Raw genomic sequence first — 15,153 nt, 5'->3', positions numbered from 1 at the left:
CCAGCACCAGATGGAAGTTCACAACCATCTGTTCTTGCAATTCCAAGAGATCATGATATCCTCTTCTGGCCTCCCTGGGTACTGGCATGCACATAGCAAACAATCACACATGCAACAAATATTCATACACATAAAAATAAATAAGCTTATTTTTTTAAAAAGCCAAACTATGATATGAATTACTGGAAAAAGGAGCAATTTGACAATTCATTCTACAAAGAAATACATAGAAAAGAAAACATTCTGGAAGAAAATACATACATTAAATTTAATAGTGGTTCCTGTAGGTGCTGCTGTAAAACTACTTGGCCCAAAGAGAGAGCCAGATGTGCCACCAAAAGGGTTAGAGGTGGTGTTTGTAGTTCCAAAGAGTCCTCCACTGCTGGTACTTGTTCCAAAATCTGTCAATTAGAAAGAAAATGAGAATTAAATAGCAAACAACTTCATCTTGAACACCCTGGAAGTAAGGTAGGGTAATGGCAGCAGTGCTTTCACACTGTCAAATATTCTTTATTTCTCCTGAGCAAATTTATTTAGGCAACATTCCATACCAACACATGCTTCCAGGCTACAATTCTCAAGGTAAACTAATCCAAACCCATGAATTAGCTACATGTGCAGGTAGTTCTTAGATATAACAGACAAGACTAAAAAGAAACACTGACTGTGTATTTTATCTCATTTCTCCTTTTCTTACTAAGCAAGAATGAATGCTGAATAAAATTGTCCTTCTGAAAACACCTCATCATAACAGATATCACAACACATAAATATCCTATGTTTTTTTATTTAGATATATTTCATGTACCCATATTTTGAACATGTAAACGGTCCTACAGAAGCATTAAACATAGACAGGTTAACATAAAATGTGACCATCCCTAAAAAAATGTCAAATCAGAGGGCATTGTTGGTCATTTTATAGAAACTAACTCAGAAGCAGGACTGTAATCCAAGCACTTGGGAGGCTGTATCAGGAATGCTTTCAGTTCAACACTAGTTTGGGCTAGCTTCACAGTGAGTTCCAGACTAGCCCAGGCTACACAGTGAGACACTTGTCTCAAAATCTAAAAAGAAACTAATATAGAAATAGCAGACTCTACCTAGCAGGGCATAGTGGCCCATGCCTTTAACCTCAGAAGGGAAGCAGAGACAGGCAGACCTCTGAGGCCAGTTTTGTCTACATGGTGAGTTCCAGGTCAGCTAGAAGTACTTTGTGAAAACCTGTCTCAAAAAGGGGAAAAGAAAAGAAATAAAGAAATTAAAGACTATCTTTCTTTTTTCATAATGATTTATTTATTTATATCTTATGTCCACTGATGTTCTGCCTGCATGTATGTCTGGATAAGAATGCTGGCTCCACTAGAACTGGAGTACAGACAGTTGTGAGCTGCCATGTGGATGCTGGTAATTGAACTTGGGACCTCTGTAAGAGCAGCCACTGATCCTTCTCCAGCCCCCAGACTATCTTTCTTAAAATATGGGAAGTCATCCAGGGTGGGGGTGGGGGGGACGGTGGGGAAAACCTTTAATCCCAGCACTTGGGAGGCAGAAGCAGGCGGATCTCTGTGAGTTTGAGGCCCGCCTGGGCTACAGAGTGAGTTCCAGGAGGCTGGGTGGTGGTGGCGCACGCCTATAATCCCAGCACTTGGGAGGCAGAGCCAGGCGGATCTCTGTGAGTTCGAGGCCAGCCTGGTCTACAGAGTGAGTTCCAGGAAAGGTGCAAAGCTACACAGAGAAACCCTGTCTCGAAAAACCAAAGAGACATCACACAGTGCCAGAAATGTCAGTAAACAAGAAAAATCTACCTGTCAATGTTTAACTTAAGTGCTATGCTAATAACCATTATGAGCATTTGATTGCTCACTGGCAAACTATCATTTCTAACTAACTCTAACCTTAATATATAGTTCAAATTAGTAGGAATACCACTTTTAATTTTTTTTTTTTTTGAGACAGGGTTTCTCTGTGTAGCTTTGGTGCCTTTCCTGGAACTTACTCTGTAGCCCAGGCTGGCCTCTGCCTCCTGAGTACTGGGATTAAAGGCATGCACCACCACCGCCTGGCTTTTAAATTTTTTTTGGGGGGGGGGGGGGGGGACATCACTTTTGAATTAGCACCCTAAGGTTGCATTTTATAGGGCATGTTTAAATATTTCAACATCCTACCAGAAATGGTGGCACAAGCCTGTATATAATATCAACAATTGGGGAGGTAGAGTCAAGAGTTTGAGGCCACCCTGGGTTACATGAGACTTTGTCTCACTTAGACACACCAAAAAACATTTTTTTCCCCAACATTCCCACAATTTTGCCTTTCAAAAAATACTGTTGGTTAGTTAGCCACTTATATTACTGTGCTCTTGTACCATAAATAGCATCACCTCATAGGGCACATTTAGTGGTTGCCTTAAAGTACTATGTAAAGAAGCAGTTACTAGACACATGAATTTAAAGGGTTAAAAATTAAAAACATCTGCCATGAGCAAGGAATGGAGGGGAGTAATCAAAGCATACACAGTACTTCTCATTCCAGGTGCTCTAGTCCTTTCGCTGTAAATGTGAGACACAGGTAAAGAAAGAGTTGTCTTTGCAGTACAACACTACTGACTGACTTGAACACATCCTTCTTGACATCCTGTCAGCATAGCTCTAACAATACTACTCTGACCTGGTTTTTCATCCTATGTCTGGGTATTCTGTATCAGGCATCTCTGTGACTCTCTTTTTGTGGGTTTTTGTTTTCTTTTTCTTGTTTTGGACAGGGTTTCTTTGTAACCCTGGCTCCTGGAACTCACTTTGTAGACCAGTATGACCTTGAACTCTGAGATTCTCTGTCAGGCATCTCTTCCTCTCTGCATCTATTACAAATACTACTGCTTCAAGCCCCCACTCTTTAAGAGATATATTTACTGCCCTCTTCTCTAGCCTACAACTCAATACATTTTCAGATTCTCCTATTTCCTGGTTTTGACCACTTGGTGGGAAAGGAGGTAGTGAGCACAGAGCAAAGAGAGGACACATTCAACAAACAAATCAAATACTAAACTATTAGAAGTACAAAGAATGGTGTTCTACTTACTCCCAAAGCCAGTTGGTTTATTTTGTGCAAATGCATTGTTTTGGGATGAGAAAAGACTGGTTCCTGTACTTGCAGTTCCAAACAAACTATTTGATGTTCCTGTTGATGTACCAAACCCAAAGCCAGTGCTTGTGGACGTTGCTGGCTGGGTAAATGAATTGGTACCAAATAATCCTCCTAAAGAGATGGAAGGGGAAAAAAAGTTCATGTAGTAAATTGTAGTTACCAAGTAAAGTTCTGTACCAGCTACATACAAACCAGATGTATTCTAAACAAAATCTCTTACCTGGTTTGGTCTGTGAATTTCCAAATAAGCCTCCAGTATTGTTGCTAGAACCAAATGCAGATGTTCCAAATGCTCCTCCACTAGTAGTACCAAAGCCAGTATCTGAAACAGCAAAATCCAGGGTCTGTGAGTAAAACAGTTTTAAACATTTGTTTTATTTTGTTCTGGTTTGGTTTTTTGAGACAGGGTTTCTCTGTGTAGTCTTGGCTGTCCTAGAACTCACTCTGTAGACCAGGCCGGCCTCAAACTCAGAGATCCTCTTACCTCTAACTCCAGAGCGCTGGGATTGAAGGCCTGCACCACCACTGCCCAGCTACATTTCTTAACACTGCATTAAGTAGGACCACTAATACAGTTTGAAGCCTTTCTCAAATTTCCATCAAAATTCTTACAGGATAGAAATCAAGCCAAGGTATTTTACTCATTACCTCCAGAAGACTATGAACTTGAAGTCAAAAGGTGTGACTTTGAACCACCACAGGGTTCATGCTGCCCAGTGGTAGAGTACCTGCCTAGCACAGGCAGTGGAGGGACAGATAAGCAATCTACAGTGGGTGGATCCTCCCCCATCAGTTAAGATAACCACAAGGATCCTTCACAGATGGCCTCAGATCTAACTCTCAATTATGTGAAGTTGATAGTTGAAACTATCACAGTGGCTCATGCCTTGAGAAACTGAGACAGGAGGATTGAGAGCTGGAAGCCTGAGTTACATAAATAGTTATAAGCCGGCTCAGGCTACAGTGATAACCAGTCTCAAAACAAAACAACTGAACCAACAAAAGACAGTCAAATTAAGACATTTTCTCCTTTTTCATTATTTTTCAAAACTTACTTTGTCCAAATGTTGAAGTTGTGCCAAAGCCCCCTGTCCCACCCCCAAAGGGGGTTCCAAATGATTTGTTAAACATCTTCCAAACAAGTGTTTGCTTCAGAAAGCTGTAAAACAAAAGTTACTCTTTTGAGACACCACAGAAATTAATTTATTTCAAGAAATCTACCATTCTACAAATATTAGTTAGGCCCATAGAAATGATAGCATACTGCTATTAAATATCCTAAAACCTTGAATGAATAAATTAAATATATTAAATTATTTTAATTAAATATAATTAAAACCTATAAAATGTTCGTTAATCTACACACTTGCTAAAATAACTAGTACTGTAATGTGAGATTAAATTTCTGATCCTACCAACGACCATCCCTTTGAAATGTTTTTCATGTATACGCTGAATTGTTGGGCAATTTAACTTTTATTACTTTTAGCGTATGCATCCCTACAAATGCCACAGCACATGTATGGAGGTGAGAGGATGGGACTGCAATAGGTTCTTCTCCTTTTGAGTTCTGGAAGTTGAACTCAATTCATCAGGCTTGGCAGAAAGATGAGACATCTTATTTGCCCAGATTTTTTTTTAATTTTTACCTAACTTTTATTTAAATATCATAATAGAGATCAATATAGGTCAGTATAAACAGTATACATGGTGCTGTAGGTTTGCTCCCCAGTATTGGACGTGGTGGCAAACACCCATAACATTAGCAGTCTGGAGATGGGAGGCAAGGGGATCAGAAATTCAAGGTCATCTTCAGCTACACAGACAGCTCAAAGCCAGTCGAGATTACATGAGACCCTGTCTCAAAACAACAACAAAAAAACAAGACCTAGGAGATTATACAGTATATGCATCAACAATTATGACCATATTCTGTTATCTCAACTATCTAAACTGTTTCCCTGGCCAGGGCTGGAGAGGTAGCTCAGCGGCTAAGAGTACTTACCTACTAGCCTTACAGCTAGAAGCTCATGTCATCATCACTTACTCTTTAGTAATGAGATCCGATTTAAGGTCCCTACCTTTAGTCAGGTGTGGTGGCACATTGCCTTTAACAGGCAGGATTGCCAGGGCTATACAGAAAGACCCCCCCCCCCCCCAAAAAAAGCCAAAAGATTTGAATAGATATGTTAGGAAAAACAAGATTTGAACAGACTTGTTAGCAAAAAATAGATGAATGGTAAATTTTATTTATATATGTACTACCATAGCTTTTCGAAATTGTATTTTATAACACAAACAGTTCAAGGCCAGCCTGGACACATGGACCATGTGCCCCTCAAAACAAACAAGTGCTATCCAGTTATGTTGATTTTTGCCAGGCACCTCCAACTTTTTTGTGTTTTTGATTTTGGATACAGGGTTAGTTACAGTGCTTGAGGTTATATATAGGAAGTTTAGATTTATAACTATCATTGTAAGTGTCGGGAGATGTTTGTTATTTGCCCTTATTACTATTATTATTATTAGCATGTTTTTGATTATTTGTCCTTTTCATCACTATTATTTTTAGCATGTGCTGTGTATGTAAACATACTTTGATCATATTCCTTACTTAACCTTATTCCTTCCATATCCCTATTACTTTCATGTCTTGTGAGCCATGTGGTCTAGTTTCAGATCAGCATATGAACACTTATCCACAGGTGTGGTGATAGTGTTCCCCAATATAATGCACCCTAATAAACTAATCTGGGGGTCAGAGAACAGAAGAGCCACAATATTAAACAGAGGTTAGGCAATGGTAGCACATGCCTTTAATCCTAGCATTCTGGAGGCAGAGATCCATTTGGATCTGTGAGTTCAAAGCCACACTGGAAACAACCAGGCATGGTGACACACACCTTTAATCCCAAGAAGTGATTGATGGCAGGAGGCAGAAAGGTATATAAGGCGTGAGGATCAACTACTAGAGCCTGTTAAGCTTTTAGGCTTTTGAGCAGCAGGTCAGCTGAGATCCATTCGGATGAGGACAAGGAGGCTTCTAGATTGAGGAAAGAGATCAGCTGAGGAATTGGCGAGGTGAGGTTAGCTGTGGCTGGTTCTGTTTCTCTGATCCTTAAGCATTCACTCCAATACCTGGCTCCGGGTTTGTTTTTATTAATAAGACCTTCTAACAATTCTTACTACAAACGGGTCTTCGAGAGACCAGTGGATCTCAGGACAGCTCAGAATACTGCTGGGATCGAGCAGACTGCACGATCTCTTTTCTCATAAATATTGATGATTTTCTCAGCAGTTTTTGGTTTCACTTTTGTCAGTCAGGCATGGGAAAGATGTGATCATTCTCAGAAACCCTTTTTTGTGAAGTATTTCCCCCCTAAAACTCTTTGGGAACTGATGTTTCTCAGGTTTCTTATCTAGAAATACCAGCTGTCACCCCAGACCCTGGGAACTTTTCTGTTTCAGTGCTGACAGGATCAGAGGCAATGAAAGTTAGTAGTTACAGCCGGGCGGTGGTGGCGCACGCCTTTAATCCCAGCACTCGGGAGGCAGGCAGATCTCTGTGAGTTTGAGGCCAGCCTGGGCTACCAAGTGAGTTCCAGGAAAGGCGCAAAGCTATACAGAGAAACCCTGTCTCGAAAAACAAAACAAAAATGCAATTGATAAACTAGATTTGGAAAGAAGGCAGCAAATATCTTTAACCCATGAAGAAAGTGTCTCATTCAAATGCAACCTATCTTTTCTTTTTTTGTTTTTTTCAAGACAAGGTTTCTCTGTGAAACAGTCCTGGCTGTCTTGGAACTCTGTAGACCAGGCTGGCCTCGAATTCACAGAGATCCACCTGGCTCTGCCTCCCACGTGCTGGGATTAAAGGTGTGAATCAGCCTACCCACTCAACTTTCTCGGTTCTGAGAAGATCAAACTTGGTTTATTCTCATTTATCATGCTGAGCAAGGTCTGTTGCTTAAAATTATCACAACAGAGGCTAGGGATTTAGCTCAGCTGGCAAGAGTACTTGCCTAGCATGCACAAAACCCCAGAACAGCATAAATGAAGAATGGTAGCACATGTCTGTAATTCTAGCATGTAGATTTAGGAGGATCAAAAATTCAAGTCGGGCTGGAGAAATGGCTCAGTGGTTAAGAGCATTGGCTGTTCTTCCAGAGGTCCTGAGTTCAATTCTCAGCAACCACATGGTGGCTCACAACCATCTGTAATGAGATCTGGTGCCCTCTTCTGGCCTACAGGAATACATGCATACATAATAACTAAATCTTTAAAAAAAAATTCAAGTCATCCTCAGTAACATAGATCTTATCTCAAAACAAACCACAATAGAAACAAAATTACAATGAAGCAAATCAAAATCAGAGACAACCTCACAAGCTGTCATAACTACAGAAACTGATGAAGAATGGCAAACTGGGTGAACTGGAGTTCACCTATAATCCCAGCACTAGAGAGGTAAAGGAAAGAGAATCAGTAGTTTGGATCAACCTTAGCTACTCAGTGAGCTTGAGGCCAGCCTAGGCTGAGGCCCAATCACAAAACAAAAACTAAACTAGTGAACACAGAAAACTCAATTCTTCAAACCATTCGTTTTCCTAACTCTGCTGTGTATACCAGACTCAGTGAAAGCTATCCACCCTTTACTCTTGTTGCTGCCAAACAACCCAATTCACTCTATTAAACTTCAGTTTGGTATCTTTTATAAACCTATGTTAACTTCATCTAGCAATGGCATTCTTCTAGACATCCATAACACAATATAAACTCTACACATAGCTCTCTTGGCCCTTACTTCCCACCCTGGACACTGTGAAACACTAAACTATGCAGACTTTCATTTAGGACTGTAGAAGATTTGTTGTACCAGCTGCTGTACTGGGAGACAGCCTTCAGCTGCCAGTGCTTTTCAGAACTGCCTCTACTGAAGACTGCCTCATCCACGGTCATACTTTCTTCCTGGGACAGCCAAAATCCATGGCCAATGCTAGGATTCTTGGCCCTAGCTCAGTATAAAACTCTAAAGGGCAGGTAATTTCATCTTTTTAATTTTCATGGGATTGGTTAACACCTTCATCAGGACACCACAGTTCTAGAAATACAGCTTAGGGTAGAGTGCTTGCCTACCCAGAAAGGGTCCTAAGTTCAATTCTTTTCTACCACTAAAAAGAAAAATAGCCGGGCAGTGGTGGTGCACGCCTTTAGTCCCAGCACTTGGGAGGCAGAGGCAGGCAGATCTCTGTGAGTTGGAGGCCACCCTGGGCTACAGAGTGAGTTCCAGGAAAGGCTCCAAAGCTACACAGAGAAACCCTGTCTTGAAAGACAAAAAAATAAAAAAAATAAAAAATAAAAAAATCAATACATAAAAACAAAAATAAGACATAGCATCACACAGGAGTGTGTCAGAGTTAATACTTGCCTAGTGTTTGTAAGTGCCTAGCTAGGTTCTATCTCCATTACCACGTATATTCAAACATCATCACAATACAGTACCTCCCACTTCTTTCTCACTTCTCTTACAGGTAATGATACCAAAATTTCCTGAGCCAACTTCTAAGGACTATGCTCAATTCAGAGTCTGCTACCAAAGGAACTCAACTGTATCTCATTTACAATGAGATCTACCAAAAATAGGGACAGTTACCTTTGCTTGTTGTTTTGAGACAGGGTACAGATAGTGAAAGCTGCCCTCAACTTCCTATGTAGCTCCAGACTGACTGAACTGCTTATCTTCCTGCCTCTACTTCCCAAGTGCTAGAATTCCAGGTGTTTGACACTACAACAAGTTATTTTGGTTTTGTTTGTTTGTTTGTTTTGTTTTTGAGACAGGATTACATGTAACCCAGGCTGGCTTCAAACTCACTTTGTAGCCACCAATGACCTTGAATTTCTGATCTTTCTTCCTCCATCAACCAAGTAGTGAGATTACAGGCATATGCTACCACATCAAAACACTGGTTGTGGTGGGGCACACAGGCAGGATATAATGAAGGCGCAGAAGCAGAATAAAATGTAATCTCTTATGAAGGAAGAACAATCCATAAGATATTCCCATGGCCTAGATAAAAATTCCTACAAAAATTTATTTTTGTCTTTATGAATTGATTTACTTACACTCCTTTTGTACAAGACATTTAAAAATGATCTTTAATATTGGCCTTAATTTTCCTCTGCCCCTTGTGCTTCAAAAATCTTCTATTTTTTTATTTATACTATGTAATACCAAAAAGGAGATAGCCAATACACATCAGTAATATAACCACTAGAAAGAAATATATTCCCATTATCTCAACTAAACTTTGAATGGTATGTCTTAAGTATATCATCTATCTAAGTTTTCTAAGTTATGTGAACAAAATTAGTTTTCTACCTCAAAAAGTAGGAGACACCTGACACAACGTTAAACAACAAAACCAAAAAACCTCAGCACTGCCAAACTGAATGACTATGCCAGTCTTCCAAGATACTCCCAGCTTGCTGCTTTCTACTTCTAGAAAATTATACAAATATTAAGTACTTCCTTTTTACTTCATTGAATTCCTTTGTATCAAAATCAGCAAAGAGCAAAATCAGTACATGTTACTTTCCACTCTACAAAGCACTTTTTAAGTCTCTCATTTAATCCCCATGATAGTAGTAGAAAAGGGAGGGATCACTATCCACAGTTAAACTGAATGAGTCTGTTTTTGTTTGTTTAAGACCAGGTCCTGCCGGGCGGTGGTGTCGCACGCCTTTAATCCCAGCACTCGGGAGGCAGAGCCAGGCGGATCTCTGTGAGTTCAAGGCCAGCCTGGTCTCCAAAGCGAGTTCCAGGAAAGGCGCAAAGCTACACAGAGAAACCCTGTCTCGAAAAACCAAAAAAAAAAAAAAAAAAAAAGACAAGGTCTCAACAAGCTCTCCCTCTGTAGCTCAGGCTAGCCCGAACTCACAACAGTCTTCCTAAGTGCTGGGATTACACACCTGGGAGCACTGTCTTGTCTTCCATGAGACAAGAGAGACAGGAAAGGAGGCTAGGCAAAATTCCAGGAAGAAAGTATCTAGTCTTAATCATCTAATGTTACATCCTATTTCGGGGGCTCGCCTGGAATTTGTTATCTTACCTCTGCTTCCAAAGTGCTGAGACAACAGGTGTAACCATTACACAAAGCTCTCGAGTCGGCTGTTGCTGCTTCTAAAGACAGGGTCTCACTATGTACCAGCTAGCCTGGAACTCAAGAGATCCATCTGTCTCTATGGCTCAAATTCTGAGATTAAAAGGATGTACCGCCACCATGACCAGCAAAGATTTACTTGTTTTATTTATTTATTTATTTGTTTACTTGTGTGTGTGTGTGTGTGTGTGTGTGTGTGTGTTTATGCAACATGCGTAGATCCCCACAAGAGGCAAAAGTATGTAGGACTGGTTTGGAGCTGGAGTTACAGGTAGCTGTAAGCTACCTGATTTGGGTGCTGGGAACAGAACTCAGGTACTCTGAAAGAGCACCAAGTCTAACTGAACTGGTAAACTCCAGATTCAGTGAGAAACCATGTCTCAAAAAATAAGGTGTGAAAAATGAAATAAGGTTTAAGGCCAGGCATAGTGGCACACACCTATAATCCTCCCACTTACAAGGCACAGGCAGGCAGATCCAACCTGGTCTACATAGGCAATTACAGGTCAACAAGGACAACATATCAAGACTGTCCCAAAATAAGAAAAAAAACGTGGGTGTGGTGGTGCATACCTTTAATCCCAGCACTCAAGGAGGCAGAGGCAGATAGATCTCTATAAATTCAAGGCCAGCCCGGTCTACATAGTGAGCTTCAGGATAGCCAGGACTACACACAGAGAGAGAACTTGTCTCAAAACCAAGAACTAACTAAAGAAACAAATAAAAAGGGGAGGATGTTAAAGAGTTATTAAGACAAACTTCTGGCCTCCATGTGAACACGCACAGACACACCTGTGCAAAGGGCATGGTGACACATACCATCCTCCTGTACTTGGGAGGAAAAGGCAGAAGGATTAGGATTTTAAAGTCGGCCTGGGCTACACATCAAGAATCTTTTCTTGAAAATAAGGTATTAGACAATTTATGAACTGACTTTACAAGCAAAGTAAGGGTATGGTTCTACTAAAATGTCGGGACTATTTTCACTACAGCAGTGATCTCAATCAGGGACAATTAATTTCTTGACCTTCTTGGTAGTTACAACTTTGGGAGGAGGTATTAATCAGTATCTAATAGGGAGAGGAGGAAAGCTGTTACATAGCCTACAACACACAAGAGAGCCTCAATTAAAAAATTATCTTAATATAAAGTGTTAGCTGCAAGCCGGGCGGTGGTGGCGCACGCCTTTAATCCCAGCACTCGGGAGGCAGAGCCAGGCGGATCTCTGTGAGTTCGAGGCCAGCCTGGGCTACCAAGTGAGTTCCAGGAAAGGCGCAAAGCTACACAGAGAAACCCTGTCTCGGGAAAAAAAAAAAAAAAAAAAAAAAAAGTGTTAGCTGCAGTACGTACGATATCTTGCTGTGAATGCATATTGAACGATAAGTCAATTTCAAACACAACACATCAAGCTCTCAGAAAATGCTTAATACCTGGCCTCTACTAAGATTTAGATAAGATATACATGTATATATTTTTTTGTTTTTTTTTTTTGAGATTGGGGCTTCTCTGTGTAACAACTCTGGCTGTCCTGGAACTCACTCTGTAGAGTTCCTCTAGAGATTGGTCTCAAACACAAGAGATCTGCCTGTCTTTGCCTCCTGAAGGCTGGGATTAAAGGCACATGCCACCACACTCGTGAGTTACACATTATATAACCTCAGAATTTTATAGTCTTTTACTAGAAATTAATCATTATTACAATACTCTATGTCCTAGACTGCCAGCACACAAGTAATATTACAATAAATCATACCTTATTTTCCCAGTCTGTTAATTTGGTGCTCTAAAAGTTTAGTTATTCTTAGATACCTAGGAACTAGTGGCTACAAACAAAATACAAAGTATTTCAGGCCGTATGCCTTTAATCCCAGCACTCAGGAGGCAGAGCCAGGCGGATCTCTGTGAGTTCGAGGCCAGTTCTGTCTACAGAACAAGATTCAGGACAGGCACCAAAACTACACAGAGAAACCCTGTCTTGAAAAACCAAAAAAAAAAAAAAAGTATTTCAGAAGTACACAAATATATATCTAGCCTCTTTTTTGGGGTATTTTTCTGTTTTCCTTTTCTGTATTTGCTCTTCCACAAAATGGACTGCCTATGAGCCATGTAACCTAAAATAGGTATTAATATACATGTTATTTATTTTTGAAACAGGATCTCATTACGCAGTCCTGACTGGCCTGGAACTTGCTATATGGACCAGGCTGACCAAAATCCCAGAGATCCACCTGCCTCTGCCTCTTAAGTGCTGGAATTAAAGGCATTCACCATCACACCCAGCAACACAAAAACACATTATCATAATCTAATAAAAATACAAACAGCTAAAATATAAAATGTGTGTGACAAGCAAAAGGATCATTAAGTGTGTGGAAACTTACACAGGAAAGCATGCCAGGAAAAGCTTCCCAGGTCATGATGTCCAAACTGATAAAATGGTACAAAAAACACCGGGTCACGACTTTAATATTTAGACCACAGTTCTCTTCTGCTCTTTTGTATTACTTCCTTTTAGGTTTTTTTTTTTTTTTCCTGGAACTCACTTGGTAGCCCAGGCTGGCCTCGAACTCACAGAGATCCGCCTGGCTCTGCCTCCCAAGTGCTTAAAGTGATTAAAGGCGTACGCCACCACCGCCGCCGGCACTTCCTTTTAGGTTTTACTGTTTATAATCAAAGCTACAAGCTGATAATGTTCAGATCAAACTGACAACTAATTTCGTCAAATCTTAAGTATCATAAATAATTTTATCAAAGTATTTCCCAATACCTACAATATGCCCGGCCTGATTTTTTTAAATTTTATTTTTCATTTCAACTATTTCTTGTATTAGTTTATGTGTATGAGTGTTTTGCATGCATGTATGTGTGTGCACCACATGTATGCCTGGTGCTCCAAGGTCAGAAGAGCTGCTGTTTCCAAGAATGAGACAACAGTGCTCTTAACCATTGAGCCCACTCTCCAGCCCTCAACAAGTTTTAATTGAGATGGATCTTCTATGTTGCCCAGGCTGGCCTCAAACGCCTGGGCTCTAGCTCTCCACCCTCAACTTCCATAACTGGTGACATTACAGGCTTACACCATCACATCTATATTGACTTTATTCACCCTCAACACTAGTTTTTGTTTGTTTGTTTGTTTGTTTTTGAGGCAGGGTCTCTTTATAAAGCCCTCGCTGTCCTGGAACTCAGTATGTAGCTCAGGCTAGCCTTGAACTCACAGCCGCCTGCCTTTACCTCTCAAGTACTGGGATGAAAGGCGTGCATCACCAAGTCTGTCTCTTCAACTGTACTTTAAGTTTAGTTCTCAAAAGTTTATGTTAAGGCTGGGTGTGACGGCAAACGCCTTTAATCCCAGTACCAGCACCTGGGAGGTAGAGGCAGGTGGTCTCTGATTTCATGGTCTACATAGTGAATTCCAGACCAACCAGGATTTTGAAGTGAGATCTTGTCTCAAAAAAAGGAAAAATTAAAATTTAAAAGTCCACATCAGAGTACCACAAATTAAGTCCTATTATCTTAACACACACACACACGCAAACGTGGTTAACAACTAAACTGGAAATGTTTTGAAAACTATGTCGAATGTCCGTTTCCTTCCCCCTACCAAATAGAGAATAGCCAATAATGGGAGAGCCTGGAGCAAACACGGAGGGTGGAATAGTATAAAAATTCTAGACTTGAGTCAAGACATCTGGCATTCCTGAGTCCTCTTATTCTACCTCCAACCTACAAAACCTCTGCACGTGATGCAGAGTAGGGGGACTGACAAATAACTTCTTAAATGCTTATGACTATAGAAATTCAGAAATCCAATCTTTCTCACCTCGGTTTACAACGAACATGTGGCAGCACAGAAAAGAACCTTTCACTGGGTTGACCAGACCCCTCTAATCGCCAGACACTGTCTTCAAAAGCTAATGCATTTCCGACTCACTCAACCCTCTGGTGAACCCTGGACAAAACGCGTCCTGTAGAGTGAGTGGTCAAAGAAGTGATGGGGGAACCTCACGGAGTCCCCAAGGCACCATCCCTGCAAGCGCCCACCTACCGCGGGGCTGCTCACCTCCGCCCGGCGAATGAATGAGGAGCACCGGAGACGAGAAGGCTCACTTCAGCGTGGGCTGCCACCCGAGACCCTCTGGCCCACGCCCCACGCGTGTGGATTCCCTCCCAGGGCCTCCCGAGCCAAGCCGCAGGGCCGCGGGCCCCGCCCCCTCACGCAGGCCCCGAGGAGTGCGCCCGGCACGAGACTGGGCGACGGAGAGGGCCCGGGGCGTCCCGCGCAGATGCCGGTCCAGAGGGGAGGACCCTCCCGCTGGGCCCCAGCGGCGCTCCCGACTTACCGCGGTGCGTCTGGGGTGAGGACCCAGGTCCGTCTGCCACCCGCCGCTCACAGAGCAGCGCGCGGCCACCAGGAAACCGTCGCCGTCGCTGCCGCTACCGCCGCCGCCGCCGCCACCGACCGCCGCTTCGGGCGCAGCGCGCAGAGGCCCGACTGCGTCACACGCTGCCCGCCGTCAGAGGCCAGCCCCGGGCGCTCCGCCCTCGCCGGCCGGGCATTGGCAGGCCGGTCCGCCACTCGAGACCCACCCCGTTACTCATTGGGCAACGAGTCTTTTGAAACCGAACGTGAAGGCGGTCTCTGAGAAGGAGCAGAGGGGAAGAGGAGGGGCGTGAGGAATGGGGGTGGGGGAGGGAAAAAAAAAAAAAAAAGGAGGGACGATTAGGAGGGACGCGGAGTCCCACCCCCTCCGCCGCGACGGTTGGCTGAGAGAGAGTCGTGACGTCACACAGGACCCCTCGAAGAGGGCTGGGGAGTGGCTAGAATGGTGAGCACCAAACAGCA

The 15,153-nt window shown here is 42.2% G+C and overlaps 1 protein-coding gene across 8 annotated transcripts in view; it reads right to left on the bottom strand.

Moving 5' to 3' along the window:
* The window catches only part of Nup98 (nucleoporin 98 and 96 precursor), a 90,519-nt gene extending 75,721 nt beyond the window's left edge, over positions 1-14,798 (bottom strand). For 6 of the 8 annotated variants that reach the window (XM_052761314.1, XM_052761318.1, XM_052761317.1 and 3 more), the window contains exons 1-5: positions 14,651-14,798; positions 4,203-4,306; positions 3,368-3,469; positions 3,082-3,258; positions 262-401 (exon numbers count right to left, since the gene is read on the bottom strand). In XM_052761314.1, coding sequence (XP_052617274.1) covers positions 262-401; positions 3,082-3,258; positions 3,368-3,469; positions 4,203-4,278 — 495 coding nt within the window. In that variant the 5' untranslated portion in view covers positions 4,279-4,306; positions 14,651-14,798. Of the gene's footprint in view, positions 1-261; positions 402-3,081; positions 3,259-3,367; positions 3,470-4,202; positions 4,307-14,130; positions 14,276-14,370; positions 14,501-14,650 lie in introns of those variants that run through there. The other 2 variants (XM_052761316.1, XM_052761315.1) reach the window with 2 other exon arrangements.
* Positions 14,799-15,153: the final 355 nt, after the last annotated feature.

The sequence above is a fragment of the Peromyscus californicus genome, unplaced genomic scaffold, assembly GCF_007827085.1.
Source record: "Peromyscus californicus insignis strain IS unplaced genomic scaffold, ASM782708v3 Scaffold_4__1_contigs__length_199733344, whole genome shotgun sequence".
NCBI lineage: Eukaryota > Metazoa > Chordata > Mammalia > Rodentia > Cricetidae > Peromyscus > Peromyscus californicus.
Note: the sequence above shows the minus strand (reverse complement) of the source record. Positions and strands in the feature narration are given on the sequence as shown.